A 14,704-nucleotide genomic window follows, 5' to 3' on the forward strand; every position below is an offset into this window, starting at 1 on the left:
TATTATATTAATCTTTCTTATCTGAGATAGTTAAAACAAAGGAGAAGGCGTACTTGCGTAAAACGAGGAAGGTCGTGTAAGCTCCGTTCACGTGAGCTTTCAAAAGTTTCATTTCGCTTTAGCACTGCTCTGATAGGGATTGAATGTAGTTTATTACTGTTATTATTAGTATTATTGATTAAAAACATTGTCGAGTTATCTAGTCGCGGAGTTACACTCGTATAGTCTATCTCAGTTATGTGGAAACTACTTCGTCCTGTTCTTGAAGATGAATGCATGACCTTTGCATAGCCCACACTAAACGGCATTGAATGCTAGTTGGTCCCCTGGTGAAATTTGGCGTCCAATTTGGCCCGCCGGTAGAATCGTATCGTTTGCTTTGAAACCCGACATTGTTTTCATATAATTACCTTATGCCACCGCCTATTTGACCCGCATGAGTACCTTTGAACGGTGCTATTTCAAAAGGGACTTCCTTCTCGCCGATTGGTTCCCATTATCGGCATGAAGTTTCTAGCTCGAAACTTAGCGTCAGATATCTGTTTGGAGTAAGTATATGTCTTCTGACTGCTTCAATTTGTGTCGGCAGGATGAATATGCACCAAGCTGCACAAGTAGAATTAAAAACTTACGTATGTTTAACTATAATTAACTGGAGGAAGTGTTAAAGCTACTTAAGTTCAACAGTCTATCCGATATTAAGAACTGTTGTCTGGGAGAACCTGACACAAACTCAGAGAAAAGCTCAACACAAGTAAAGAACAACGCCAATCGCACTTGAGAAGAATAAGGCTGAGTATATATAAATATATGTTTTTTTTTTATTCTATTTCAGAGGGAAGCTTCAAAGTATAGACAACCTATTCGAAAGTCACTTCAGCTTACAGTATTGATGATCATTAGGTATTCTCTTAATTTTTTCCTAGAAGGGCTATACTACTGTTCGCTACCCGTTATAGGGCTATCAAGTTATACTAAACAAACATTGGAGGGGCTTGAAATTGATTGTTATTGCTATACGCTTTCTGCTTAAGTTAGTCAGCTTGAAACATAACAGCTTTACTATTAATTCAGAAGTACTTTAAATTAATAGGGCAATATATATATATAGTTAACACTAATACATACTGATCTAGCCAAAGGATGTGCCGACCGACAGGGCAATTAGAACTGAGCAACTGCTCTGTACTAGGCCATCAAAAAGAAATTCAATGCAAATACAGTCAGTCAACATACAGGAACCAAACTATCGCGTGCGCATGACGTGTATGTGAACTCCGTACTGATTCATACAGCAAAGGACAAATCAAGTTAAAAAAAATGCTTCAAGTTCAACTACTAACGTTATGGCGCTACCGTATCGAAACATGAATATACGATAGCATAGAAAGATGAAAGAGGTAGAATATGCCTAGTTTATTTGGCCAAGCCAAACTCACTCTGCAACAGAATAGGACATCTTACCACTCTGAAGGTCAACGTTATAATAATGCAGTGAACAGCGTGATGATATTATCTATTGTCCCGAATCCCCGTCCGCTTTAAAGACTAGCCAGAGAGAAAGACGGCCCAGAAGCTTTTAGTTCGGCAATTATGGTCAATGGAGTTCTGCGATAATTAGTGAGAAGCCATTCACCCTATGAATTGCTTTTAGGCCTTGAGTATTACTGAGTGGTTACCTAATAGGAACTTAAATTAGGTATCAGATCAAGTTTTGAAGCCTTTAAGGTTAAAGCTATTAGCGTGCAAGCATATCATTGCCGATTTATACTTACTATTACATGTATATTGCTTGCGTGTGACACAACGAGTCCGTTGATGATAGAAGCAAGCAACAGGTGTAATCAACGTCTCTGACAGAGCAATTACGAATACTAAATATAGGCGTAATAGAAAGTAGAAGCTAAAATTGCTATAAACCCTATTTCTGACCATTTTCTTGAAATTTCCTAGAAAATATGTCAAGTACAAGATAAAACTAGAGTAAAATTAAGTACTGATAGTAAAAAATGACAAGTACATACAGCACAAGTATCGTAGATATGAAAGCACATTTATGAAATTAGGATGTCCTAATTTCGACGAAAATTGCAGCATATATATTCTCGTATAGGAATAAATAGCTGGATATTTTTGTTCTCTAGGGAACGAAAGTTTCATAAAGCATAACTGGGGCCTTACGATAGGCCAGATAGGACATCTGAGCCGAATTCCAGGTATGGCTAGCGTTAAATTAACTTTTAGAATTAGCGGAATTATTCGTAAGACTGGTCGCATCTGTTTAACAGATTCCGCTGTTTGTAATTCACCATCGTTTCTTTTTTTAGTAATATATATATATATATATATATATATATAAAACAAAATAGGAAATAAACCTCCTTTTTTTACATATTACTGCCATAAGGAGAATGCAAAATTCTGCTTTGTTCTATAAGCTGTGCTCTAGTAAATATGCGGGCCCCAAGTGGTGATAAATGGAAGGCTAACGTAGTTCTTGGTATACAGTTGACGGACACCAAATACATCCAAAATGCTAGTAGAGCCTTGTGATGGTGATGGTCGACCCTCACCCGAAAGCGGCATTATGAACGATATGCAAATCATTTTAAGGCGTCCGGATGATAACTAGTCTTGTGCTGAAAGGCCTCCTTTTGAAAAGAAAACACAACTTTTCTATCTGCGCGATTAAGAACTCTTAAAGATTCATATACGCGAAATATCTTAGCGGCAGTCTGTGCCAATTTTCCCCATTTCCAATAATAAGCCACAGTTAGATGCCGAGATATTCTCTTCTATATTCTATTTTCCATATTCTATTCCCTTCAATAAGTACAACCCTTCCTATAAATTAAGCAATATCGGATACCGCTAGTTGCGGAGACTGTAAATAAGGCACGGATCCGTATTCTTGTAACGTATATTTTCTTACTCTAGGGAAAAGTCAAACAAAACAAAAATTGGTAAATGACGATCACGAGTGATGCTGCTTGTGCCAAACAGAACATATATTTTCTTCGTCCTATGCATCTAACATATGTAATTATAAGTTACAATAATTGCCTTCTCTTAGTATGATACATCTTACAAATCTAGAAGAATTTGTCCTGCATGACCTGATCTATCGATGTTCCACTGAGCTTCGTTGGCTGGCCTATAACACTAATCTAAGAAACTGCACTAATTCAAATAGGCCTATAATTCACATTGAAAATTTATTCATAATAAACTTCTCCCGTTGTAATCACCACTATCTTCTTATATTAATAGTAGGTAAATACAATTCTCATATATGTATATATACTTTTTGTTACCGTTCGATTCGACGGGCGATCAATTTTACAGGCTGCTTTGACAGGCACAGCCTAGACGAATGGGTGGACGATTCATTTCCTTCGAATTCTCTAGACAATACCACTTACAGGCCATACGTGCGCCTAACCTCGTTCTAAGTTTACCTTTGACCCTTACTTCCCTCCTTCGATTCGAGCTCGATCAACCATTAACCGACTGGTTGCCCTTGCTTCTTTTTTGTTCGTATTTTTCGTCCGGTAAATAAGTCATCAATCGTTAGCTCAGACGGCGCAAGTGTCTCTGCGCTGATTCGAACCTAGTTCACCACGTGCCCTTAGGTTTAGAAGACGAACACGTTACCCACTGGGCTATCACGAGGATGGATTCTCCTGTTTTTGGTTTTGTTTAAGGATACCGTTGTGTGTATTAGTTTCACCGTCACATACGATCATGTCCTTACTTGTCCTGACAGCTCAAATCGTACACGGATGTTTTTATGCGCACGATGACTTCCGCAAGAATTTCACTTCTATCTTCCCCTTCATCGTTCAGCTTGGAAATTTAGTACGTAATATATTCACCATTGCCACAGTCCTAGAGGGTTCATAATTATCAACATGGGTTCATACATATATAAAAACGAGTGTGTACCAGTTGCTATTTATGTGAACGAACGAATTAATGGGCAACGAATGCGCAGTTGTTCTCGTCATATCCTAATAAAACAACTTGACATACTTCACAGCTTTTTCTGGAAGCTTAGTTTACTGCGACCGCAGCCATTTTGGAAACTACCCTATATTTCGTAAACGATCAATTAGTTCATAAACGTTAATTATCGGTAACTATGTAGATTTAATGTCTTTTGTTTGTTCGTGATACAAGAACATGTTTTTTCGACAGGCTGTTTTTGCAGGAACGGATTATTTATCGTCTCTTCAATATGCTTGCTGCCATAGCGTTTGCTTGGACCCTCTGTGCGATATCCCGTTGACCGTTAGTCTACAATCATCCATGTAATGCAGCATTTGCTGTTTGCGGTGACCTTACGAGAAACTGTCATGAGAAGTTTCGAAGGCCCTAAGTTGAGGTGATTGAGGTAGTTTAATTGAAAGCAATCATAGCGTTCTCAAGCGTATTCGTTACAGAGAATTATAAATGTACTTGACAAAAAAGAGCTTACTCCTACAATGCCGACTTAACCCCTCACAACTCATGTTTAATATTCCAATGAAAAGCCGTAGTATAATTTAAGGATATTGCTAGGATACTTGCCTTATATGTTATATAGTTCGTCTAAGTAACATTTTGAATTTTTCACGCTCTGCCATGCGAACGGTATCGAGTATTTCGTAAACGGCATAGTTTCCCGATATGTACTAGGACAAACTGTTGGCTAGGAAAAACCAAATAACCTATTCAGGCTACGTGGCATACTTTAATTATTACACTGGGCAAGTTATTTTGCATGGCACGATTTGATCCACACCGCAAAAGTAACTGCGCGCCGAACCAATGATGCAAAATTAACTTAATTGAAAACTTGCTAGATCTCAAGTGAAGGCCGAGTCTCGACCTCGCGGGTGTGTGTCCAACACTACCGATCGGTGAAGAATGTTCAATAGTATAATTCTGATTTCAGCTTCTCAATATGAATCGATGACTCGGGAGCCCACAGTTTAAACTACCGTATGTTTCTTGTGTAATATGCTCAAACGTTTGCGTCAATTGTTTTAGTTATCATAAAGGCCATTTGTACAATCGACGTCCTGGAAAGGTAGATTTTTATCGTAAAATACTGCACAAAAATGAGATAGTCGGGTCGTATACAAAAGGCGCAATTTCGGCACTGTCGGACGTCGGTGCACGTCCGCGGCCTACGTTACAGTATGAGCTGTATTAAGTATTCACCTAATATTTATGTTTGATATACGTTGGTAAAAATCTTTCTAATTTGTTTCAGCTATTTTGATCGATTAAGTATTTATTTATTTATTCAAAAACCCACGATGGCCTTCGCTTCGTTCAACGGCACTTAGCTGCCTTTCAACACTTCTCATGTGATGATCGTGAGTCTGACAAAAAATCATTCATAATCTAGTGAATGGATGAATGTGGCTATTAGTTATAAAGTGAAACATTGTGACCTGAAGCTTTGTTTTCTCTCCTTTGAAAGTTCCTGTATCAGGTTGCTTCCAGTAACATACCTTCGGGCAGTAACGTGTTTCGAGATCTCTTTTCTTGTTGTTGATTTGTTACGCTGGGGAAGGCCAATATTAATAATAGGTTCAGAAGGCTCATGAATAACCCATTCTCTAAAAATCGAGCAATTCAGGTCTGTGTTTCTGGTGTGCAATATTCCTGTCTCCGACGTCTCAAAGCTATCCTGTATCACTATACACATAAGTAACTGGTATACACATAGAGTTTCATCGATTTTTGCTGTAGCCTTCAATACATCGTGTATGTATAGATCATATGTACACTTGGGTCGGGCTGCGTGTTATAGCAGAACCTCTTTCAGGCTAATCTGATAACAGGGAGGCATGGAATGGGAGGGTAATTCTAAAGATTTGTCGTCTTCATTAACTGCCCTTTTCTTAAGCAGAGTTCTAGTAGAACAAGCACTTTCGCTGCCTGCCATGTTAACACACATATTTCTGTCCGTTTCGTCATTTTCAAGTAATTGCCGATCGATAACTTCGTTTACGTGTGGCACGATTGACTCGTGGTCGGTGGCGTCTTCGAACTCGCCGTCGATCGGGCTGTCATTGAAAGCGTACAGTTCTGGCTCCCCTGTATCTAGCATATGGTCTGGCCACCCTAGTCTCTCATTTAGTAATTGCTGATCGCGCAGTAATTGTTCCTTACCTATGATCATGGGCTCATGTCAGATGGATGCTCGATGTTGACGCTGCATTGCGGCTGCAGCAAAGCCAATATGCGGGGGGTGTGGGCGATGGTAAAGCGGCTCGTCAGGATCGCCATGTGCTATTATGGGATAATAGAGGTTACTCGCCATAGTCCCACAGCCGCAACCTGCTGCAGGAAGAAGCGTGTAGGGTAGCGTCGGCTGTAATAGGGTTTGATCGGAATAGTCTAGTAATGAATCGTGATGCATATGCTGAGGCTGCTGTATGGCGTCCAGGTGATCGATGGCTGAGTATGGCCTTCCTCCAGGAGCAGGGGATGCCCCTCGTGATGCTGTTCGAACTTGACCCCCGCTAACGGGCACACTCTGTAATCCATTGTTGTCAAGGCTAATTCCTTCCATTCCTATAGGGTCGTCACTTTGCCGCAATGAATGGAGTGGACGATGCTGACCTGATGGGAGGTCCGGTACCGCGGACAGCATATGTACCAGCTGCGAGGGTGAATACTTGACTGATAAGCGTCGCGCTATTGCCAAGGAAGACCGCCGGGAGCTGCATCGGATTAACACCACAAGTACAGGATTACAAAAACAAAAAGTACAAAGATCGTTAGTAATTCTTAAAAATTAACCCTTCAAAGCAAAGACGCATGTGTCAAACGCCAGCTATGGGGCTACTATTCGTTATCAATTCTATTACAAGTCTTACTTTTCGTGCATAGTAATTTTAGTTAGGCACATCTAACATGTTCAAGCGGCACGCTTTACTGGATAAATTAAGCACCGGTAATATAAGTTATCGTCGCCTGTGCGTAATTGAACCATATCTCTCACTGAAATTGACCACTGGTCATAATAATAATCTATTGATAACCATTTTACCATTGTTATTAGTAGTAACATTATATTGTTAGATGTATCGTTCTTCAATCCACAAAAAAAAAACCGAATTTATGTATTTGTTTATTAACAAATAGAAACGCTTTATTCTAATAAGGTAACAAAACTTGTTTGAAATTGCCAAACTATCATAGGCCAGTTTCATAATTTCATATAGTAAGTTTCCAGTTAACACTTCCTGCATCCTGTCATATAATTTGACTATGTTATTGTTATGATTACCGTTGTTATCGTAATTATCAAAGTCCTCTGTACCTGGCAGCAGCCGCAGCAGCGGCTTGTAGCGTTTTTCGATAGACGGCGTTGTTGTTGGGTCGTCGATGGGCATAGCATGTACACGAGCACACCGAGGTAATATCGCTGTTAGAACCGGTCGCGCTGGCTCCGCCTAGTCCACCGCCCAAATTGCCGAGGTTTGTTCGATAACCGCCCATATGGCCTGCGCAGGTTGTAAAAATGAGGAAAACATTCACGAAAATCAACATGATAGCGATGTGCCTACTAATGAGCAAAGTAGGTTACCATTGATCGTACCGATGACTGATCGGAAATTGTAATATTATTGCGCATGGCGGTTTCTAACTATTGCGTATCGCAATTTCTCAATCAGCTAAAAGCATCGACGACTCCAAAGTACGGTTCGGTCTAGGCCTGATAATAAACATGAGTGTACATGCACATGGTGCTTAACTAAAATACCACGAAACCATCAGCAACGTCAATCAGAACGAAAGTAAGTAAACTTTTTTTTTCTTATAATGTAGCACTATGTAAAAGCAGTGATCAGCCAACGATCACGTGATGCCGTTAAAACTACAACAATTGCCAAATATTGGCAGGTGGCCAACGTATTCAGGCAATGCATAGGCACATGTAAGGCCTATGTTGCTCGCTTTTTAGCCATATGTATTATGAAACTATTCTAGAGAATAGATTTGAAGGACAACTATACCAAGATAATTCGAAGAACAGAAACCACCTACACCCTTGTTGAGAAGGCACTCGAACGCTAGACGCGTACGAGCTAATATGCTACATCAGTTAGACCTGATCATCCTACTGATGCGGCGAAATTCCCGTCGTGGCTTGTTCCATTCCATAGAACAAAATTGTTTGCCAAAACAAAATTCATTTCCACCCGACTATATACATATGATATATGGTAAATGTGAACAAATATTATAGATTTATTCGTACTCATGTACGGACAGTGCATACATTGTTGGGGAAAAGGATTCTGTCTTACCGGAAATAATGGACCCGTTTGCAGTAATGACGTCACCTTCGAGGCGCACGGCTTCCAAGGCTGCGTTAATAGCCTCTGCCTCATCGCGCCGTTCGTCTTCAGTGTTCATCGTGAGGAATCGAAGAACAAGCAGATTCATGGCCGCAGATACCACTGATAAACCAAACAGGATAAACACTAACGAAAAGGCCACGTATTCTACCCGTTGGAGCGAATGCTCTTTAGACTGAAGTGCTACATAATCTCCGAAACCTGTGGAGATTTCGAAAAAACAGATCGAAATGAAAAATGTACGTATTAGATTGTGGCCAAGCAGGCCTGCGTCTCTTGTTCTGGATTGCTTGAAGATCCCTTCTTTTTCAGTTCTTCTAACTTGTATTACCGTAACACGTCCTACCATGAACCGATAAGTGCCCTGTCGTGCTTCAGTCGATGTCGAAGTTTCTTTTGTTTTTATTAGATCGGCGGCCAATAGTTTATGTGTACAACTTTACTACTCAGCAAAACAAAATCATTCTATTTAAACGTCAAACCAGATTCTCTATCCTGAATAAATTTCACGTTCGGCGAGTTAGGACAACCGCTGCACAAGAAAAATTACTGTTTATCATTTTCAGGCCAGCTCTTACTTTTGCCTTCGCTGATACTTCAGTAGGACTTATAGGCTGGTAGAAGAGTATGGCAACATATCGATTTTTCATAACTGTATGAAAATGGCACGTAGCGGTAATTCCGTTTTAAGACCTCCTTTTTTTGCAAATGCAAAAGAGCCAATATCAGCTGACCGTTGCAGTCGGTCTGAACGTAACTTTTACTTGTTTAGATGTTCGCGCGCAACACACGCTCTTCCGGATTGCTTATTAAATTTGCTTGATGAAATATGTTCTAAACTGTTTCCCTGAGGCCTGGACTTCGTAAGAATAGGTCAACTATGCCAAAGCTCTCTTTAGGGCAAATGTCGTAAGTCGACATATAGTTTGTGAAGATTCTCGCAGGGAGCTATAATCAAAGTATCTATTCCACGCATACACTAATCAAAAATGTGGTAACGTGCTTGCTTATTAAATCTGAACAAAAAAAAAGGGCAGCTTCAGATAAAAACAGCTTGAAACACTTAACGTAATTATGAGAGATACCTAGCTAAGAGGGTATCTACGTTTGCTGCGTGTATAATCTCCCCTTCGTTAAGAGAAATAGGTTAGTGTCAGCGTTGATCTCTGTATGTATTTGCACTATATACTGTGCATCGGTCTATTCGTATGGAAATTTTAGGCCACGCAAGAAACGTTTACGTTCGCCGAGGACATATTGAGTGGTTTAATTATGATCCACTTACGAAGAACTGCTTTGGGTATCTTTTTTTTTCAAAAAACACAATCTACTTTCCAAACCAAGTCATTATGAAATAGGCAGTCACGTCACCGCTGTTCCATTGCCACGGGTGTCCATGTCTTTTTTGGAAAAATTTATAATTGTAAGGTTGTCGCTCATAGAAACATCCTTGGAAAAATACAATATCAGAAATCTTAGCATGTCGCAGTTAGACAGGCATACGCCTAACTAGATGCTTCTCTCGATTCCCTTCTTCAGCTATCTTATTTGAATGGGGGAAATGTAGATTTGGCATTTGGGTGCACCGTTTTGTGTATGTCTCCCATTATTACTTGGGGAACTTTTGGGAAGTTCCCTTGCTGGAACGGTAGCCGGCACCAACAAGCGAGATAAATACATAGCCGTCTTACCGCATGTCCAGCGAAAAGCGGACACAAATTCCTAGTTCTTTTTAAATACCCCGGCCATGTCCTGTATCGACCAAAGCAAACTTAAGGCAAAAGCTAGCATTTTGTGAGCTCCATTGATTGATTCTTCTTGGCAGTGTTTTCACAGAGTTGAAAAGAGCAGCCTTGACGCTTGAGCGGGACGTGCTTGAAGATAACCAGTTTTCATATCTCGTTGTAGACGGCATTAACATATCGTTCTTGTTCAGCTTTTATTATTCAACTTCGCGTAGGCTTTGTGACCATTACACACAAATTTGCGCAGGGAACTTTTCCAAAGATATACAAACGATGCATACATAGGAACACGATATAATCCAATCTTCAATCGTATCTTCATCGATAACATAATATTTCTACCGAAAATAGGCCACTTACATAACTATCAATGGTTTCTACCTGAAGAGAGAGGATAAATATATGAAATTTGTGTACAAATGATAAAATTATGAGCGCCAAACGATTTTGGCATGAAGTATCACGCATGTACATGTATTATAAGATCGCGCTTAGTCCGTGCTTGCCCGATTCTATTTGCTAGCCCGAGAGCTGTTCGATATGCTTCGTCAGCTAAAGCGAAATATCTAGACATCTACTCGTAACCTTCAACTGAATTATATTTGTGAGATTGGGGAGGCGGCTCAGGCATTTTCTTTATTAGAGAAATAATTTCATGTCATACAAACGAAGCCAGATTTTTCGATACGGTGATACAAAGGTTCGCGCACATGTTTGTTTTATGGGATAGTCGGTAATGATGGACTTCAAATTACTTTTAATTATATATATATATATATATGGGAAAAGAGGTGATGCGTCTTCTCTCGAACGATGAGTATGCGATCTTTGGCGATCGAGCATACATCACAAGAAAGCGAAAGACTCTTGTACACACAAATAAGCACTTGCACGACTGGGCCTTATTTTCCGGGTTGGTGAAGTAAAGATGTGTCGAAAAGTCGAGGTTTGTTTATATATCCCCCACGGATATTCTAATGCTATGTATGATAAATGAAAATGATTCGAAAGTTTGACAGCTTCTCTGAATCCCGCGGACAGGGCAAGCTACCTACCTATATCGGTAGATTAGTTCCCAGCCATCGGCTAGTGTTCGGCCGATTCTGTATATAATTGCAGGACAAGCTGTGGCTTCTAGAGTCTGGCCATGTGCCCTTTAAATACATTACATAGATAAGCCATTAACTGGACCGAATTATTGATCAATTGAAACAAATAATACGATTCTAGCAACGTACTCGAAGTTTACGATGTATCAAGCTTAATAATAAATGTGTTTTGTATAAATTACGCAATGCAAACTCGATCTCACTTGAATATAATAGACTATCTACAATAGATCGTGCGTTCGTATCAAATTTAATAGAGTTTATTGAGAAATTGTTCGGATTGATCGCTTTTGGAGTCGTTGACTCATTTCTTTATGATCGTAGTTAGTTTCAGACGACATCAAAAACATTCTAATTTTACCACAACAAAACAACCTAACTAATTTCAGTAAATCACTTTGAAGGCAGGCTATTTCTGCAGTCGTGAACGACTCGCAAAGTATCAGTTTAGTATAATTAAGTTACTTGTTTCTGTATACAGCTTGATCATATTCCGCTTAGATATGCATGTATTTACCTAGATAGGTTTCATCGCCTCGAACGCAATGGTCAAACAGCGACGTTTCCTGAATGATGCAGGAACATAAAAATACAGCTATGAAGGGATTTCATGCAAGAGAAAGTACTGCAGACGCAATTTTATCAAATATTAACATAAACGTATGCAAATATAACTGTCTCATTGAATAGCAAGTAAATGGTTGGGTCTTTATAACCCAATAAAGATAAACCGCGTAAGTAGTTCTGGAAACTAGTGACACAAAAAGAACGTATCCAAAATGTTTTTTTGTTTGCAGAGCGCCCCACACGAGAATGAATCATCATCTGCTACTGGGAGGACTGAGACTGTTTGTGGATCGTTCGATCTAATGATTTGAGTTTATTTCATCGTTCGTCTGTCGTACGACAGGTCTCAGGTCGGCTGATATCTGCGGACTACTCAAGGTAGAACAGGTTATATATCACTCTAGGTTTTTATGGGACCGGTAGGTTATAGACCTCAATCACGATAATAACACGGGTCTATGAACTAGTGCATTTAATGCCAGCGCTCCTACAATGAGCATAAGACGTCTGGGATGGTCAAGCCTATTCGCTGTGAGTAAAGCGTGGTCCGATTTTCATGACAGCAAGGTAGTCATGGAGTAGGTAAAATTGTAGGTAAAATCTCAGGGTCGTTTCCTCGTCTGGAAGCGTAACTGTAGTGAATTCCGGTTTTAAAATGTTTACCTTTTTTCAAATATAATTGTGTGTCATGGGCATGTGCTCACAGAATCAAACATTTGTTATTGTGAGTCAGACATGATCGATAACTAGCTGTGCTTCCATATTTTACCCGCGCTTAACTGCATATAACTTTCTTAAGTTAACGTCATATCAAAACCACGCAGTGTAAGGGAATGGTTAACAATAAACGCCCTTTAGAAGCATTAGAAAAATGTTCATGTCGCTTGTTTTCTGCTAAATCCAAGATAGCTGTAGGTGACTTGAAATCTAACTGCTTTGAAGTCCGCTATTTACGCTCTCGATTTCCAATAACGCTGCTGGTAAGTTATGCCTTCGGACGCACAAAGACTGTTTACAAACTGTCATAGCCGAACACAATAAGGTAACTTTGATGAAATAACAATAACAATTGTTACCGTTACGTTAATCTCAGTTAACACTCGATTAACATGGTTTTACTATGTTAATCGTCTAAGTCTCTCCTAAATCTCTTACATTATAGCTCCGTTGCCCTATTGCAGGGACTTTTAGTATTCGGTTCTGAAAATGGACCAAGGCAACTTACCACCAAGCACCGTCTGTCATAGGATGTTATAGATAGGCTGGTGGCAGGTAAGCACCCCATTGCTTAGATTAACAACCCAGCGTCACTTCACGCCGCCGCTGTCAGAGCAGTCTCAAAAACAATAGCGGCGCCATGCTGGGCTGTCAATAGCCCGTATGCAGATGATATCCAGAAGCCCGAACGGAAACTCTCACAGACGCTTACATAGACGAAATTTCCTTACCCTTAATCACTAGACACGATCGCGGCGTTATTCGCGTTTAATATCCAGTAGCAATGGGAGATAATCGAAGGCGCTAGATATTAGCAACGACTTGTTGTAAACTTCTTTTGTTTAATGCTTGTCAAGGTAAACTGTTCTATTTAGATATCTCTTGTATTTAGATATTCATCGATTAATCGGGTTCGAGCAATCCTCCGGCAAAAATTTATCAGTTTTCTCATCCGGGGTAGAAAACTTAATGATATAAGGTGTAAGATATAGATTTTGCTCAAACTAGGTGTTTTGCATCCCTGTACTTACTGGGTATTCTAATTGAGCGTATGCTAACACTTGGACTTTGAATTGACGTTTTATCTTTCCTTTGTTAACTGTCTGCATACATTAGGTGATCTGAGTCGTGCTGGCATTACAATGAATCAAAATGTTGTATTTCTAACGATTTCACCACAGCCATAGTTAACTATTCAAATGAACTTGAAGCGCTACTATTCATATCGTTTCGTAGGTACAATGTCAGCAACTTCCCTCTGGCTTTGAATCTCTGGTGTTTAACTTTACAGCAGTTAATAACCCAAATAGAATATCTAAATGCCTCCGATTTCGTACGACTCACACATGGTCAATCGTAGATGACCCAGTTCAAACTCGACCAACGTATCTTCGAACAAGTGAAGAATGCTTATTATGGCAATCGACGATCGAAGACATGCAACCATAGTCATCTGACAAAAAAAAAAAAAAATATGGTATACTCTATAGAATAGTTCTTTTAGTTCGAAAAAACTTAAAGTCAATTGCAAAAGGTTCTCTCCATAAAGCAGAACTGTTTTAGGGTAAACGAACGGCCTAGTGCTATCGACGTATTCATGTTTTGTGACGCTCAAACTCGATACGGGAATCCCCTTAGTCTCCTAAGGGTGATAGGTGAGCGAGATGGCGTTTAAGCTGCAAATATTATCCTGAAATGATTCAGTGAGCAGTAGTTTACCTTGCTTACCAATATCGTCTAATTTTTGATATCCTTTTAATCAGGGTGTAGTAAAAAAATAGACAACGCTGAATACTTGCCAATGGTGGTGAGTGTGATAAAGCAGTAATAGAACGAATCAAAATAGTCCCATCCTTCGTATGCGGAAAATGCAGCGGCGCCCGTTGTCATAACAACGGTTGACAATATTGAAACGAAGCAGACAAGGTTCGTTTCCGACACGTCTGTGTTCCGTAACCTAAAATGCGACGTAAAAAACGAAAAGCGAGCACTATTATAGACCAATGAAAACAGGAAAGAGCTTGATAAAAGAATAACTGTCGGCGCGGTGGCCTAGACGGCTAAACCTCCGGCTAAAGAAAGCCATGACTGTTTCGTTTAGGCCTCACCAGCGACGTACGGTACACAAATAGCTCAATAAATAAGAAGTAGTTATTTATTTACATGGCTGAAAAGAGTAAACGCATGTTACGAGTTTCATGTT

At 39.8% G+C, this 14,704-nt stretch overlaps 1 protein-coding gene across 1 annotated transcript; it reads right to left on the minus strand.

Annotated features, from left to right (window-relative positions):
- Positions 1-2,987: 2,987 nt before the first annotated feature.
- Positions 2,988-14,458, minus strand: LOC111270589 (two pore potassium channel protein sup-9; the record flags this gene model as incomplete). The annotated part of the gene is given in 4 exon segments (XM_022850882.1): positions 2,988-6,719; positions 7,322-7,505; positions 8,313-8,564; positions 14,301-14,458. Coding segments are annotated over 4 exon segments (1,129 nt in total), but the record flags the coding sequence as incomplete, so codon positions are not given.
- Between the last annotated feature and the right edge of the window lie 246 nt (positions 14,459-14,704).

The sequence above is a fragment of the Varroa jacobsoni genome, unplaced genomic scaffold (assembly GCF_002532875.2).
Source record: "Varroa jacobsoni isolate VJ856 unplaced genomic scaffold, vjacob_1.0 scaffold_161, whole genome shotgun sequence".
In the NCBI taxonomy this organism is placed as follows: domain Eukaryota; kingdom Metazoa; phylum Arthropoda; class Arachnida; order Mesostigmata; family Varroidae; genus Varroa; species Varroa jacobsoni.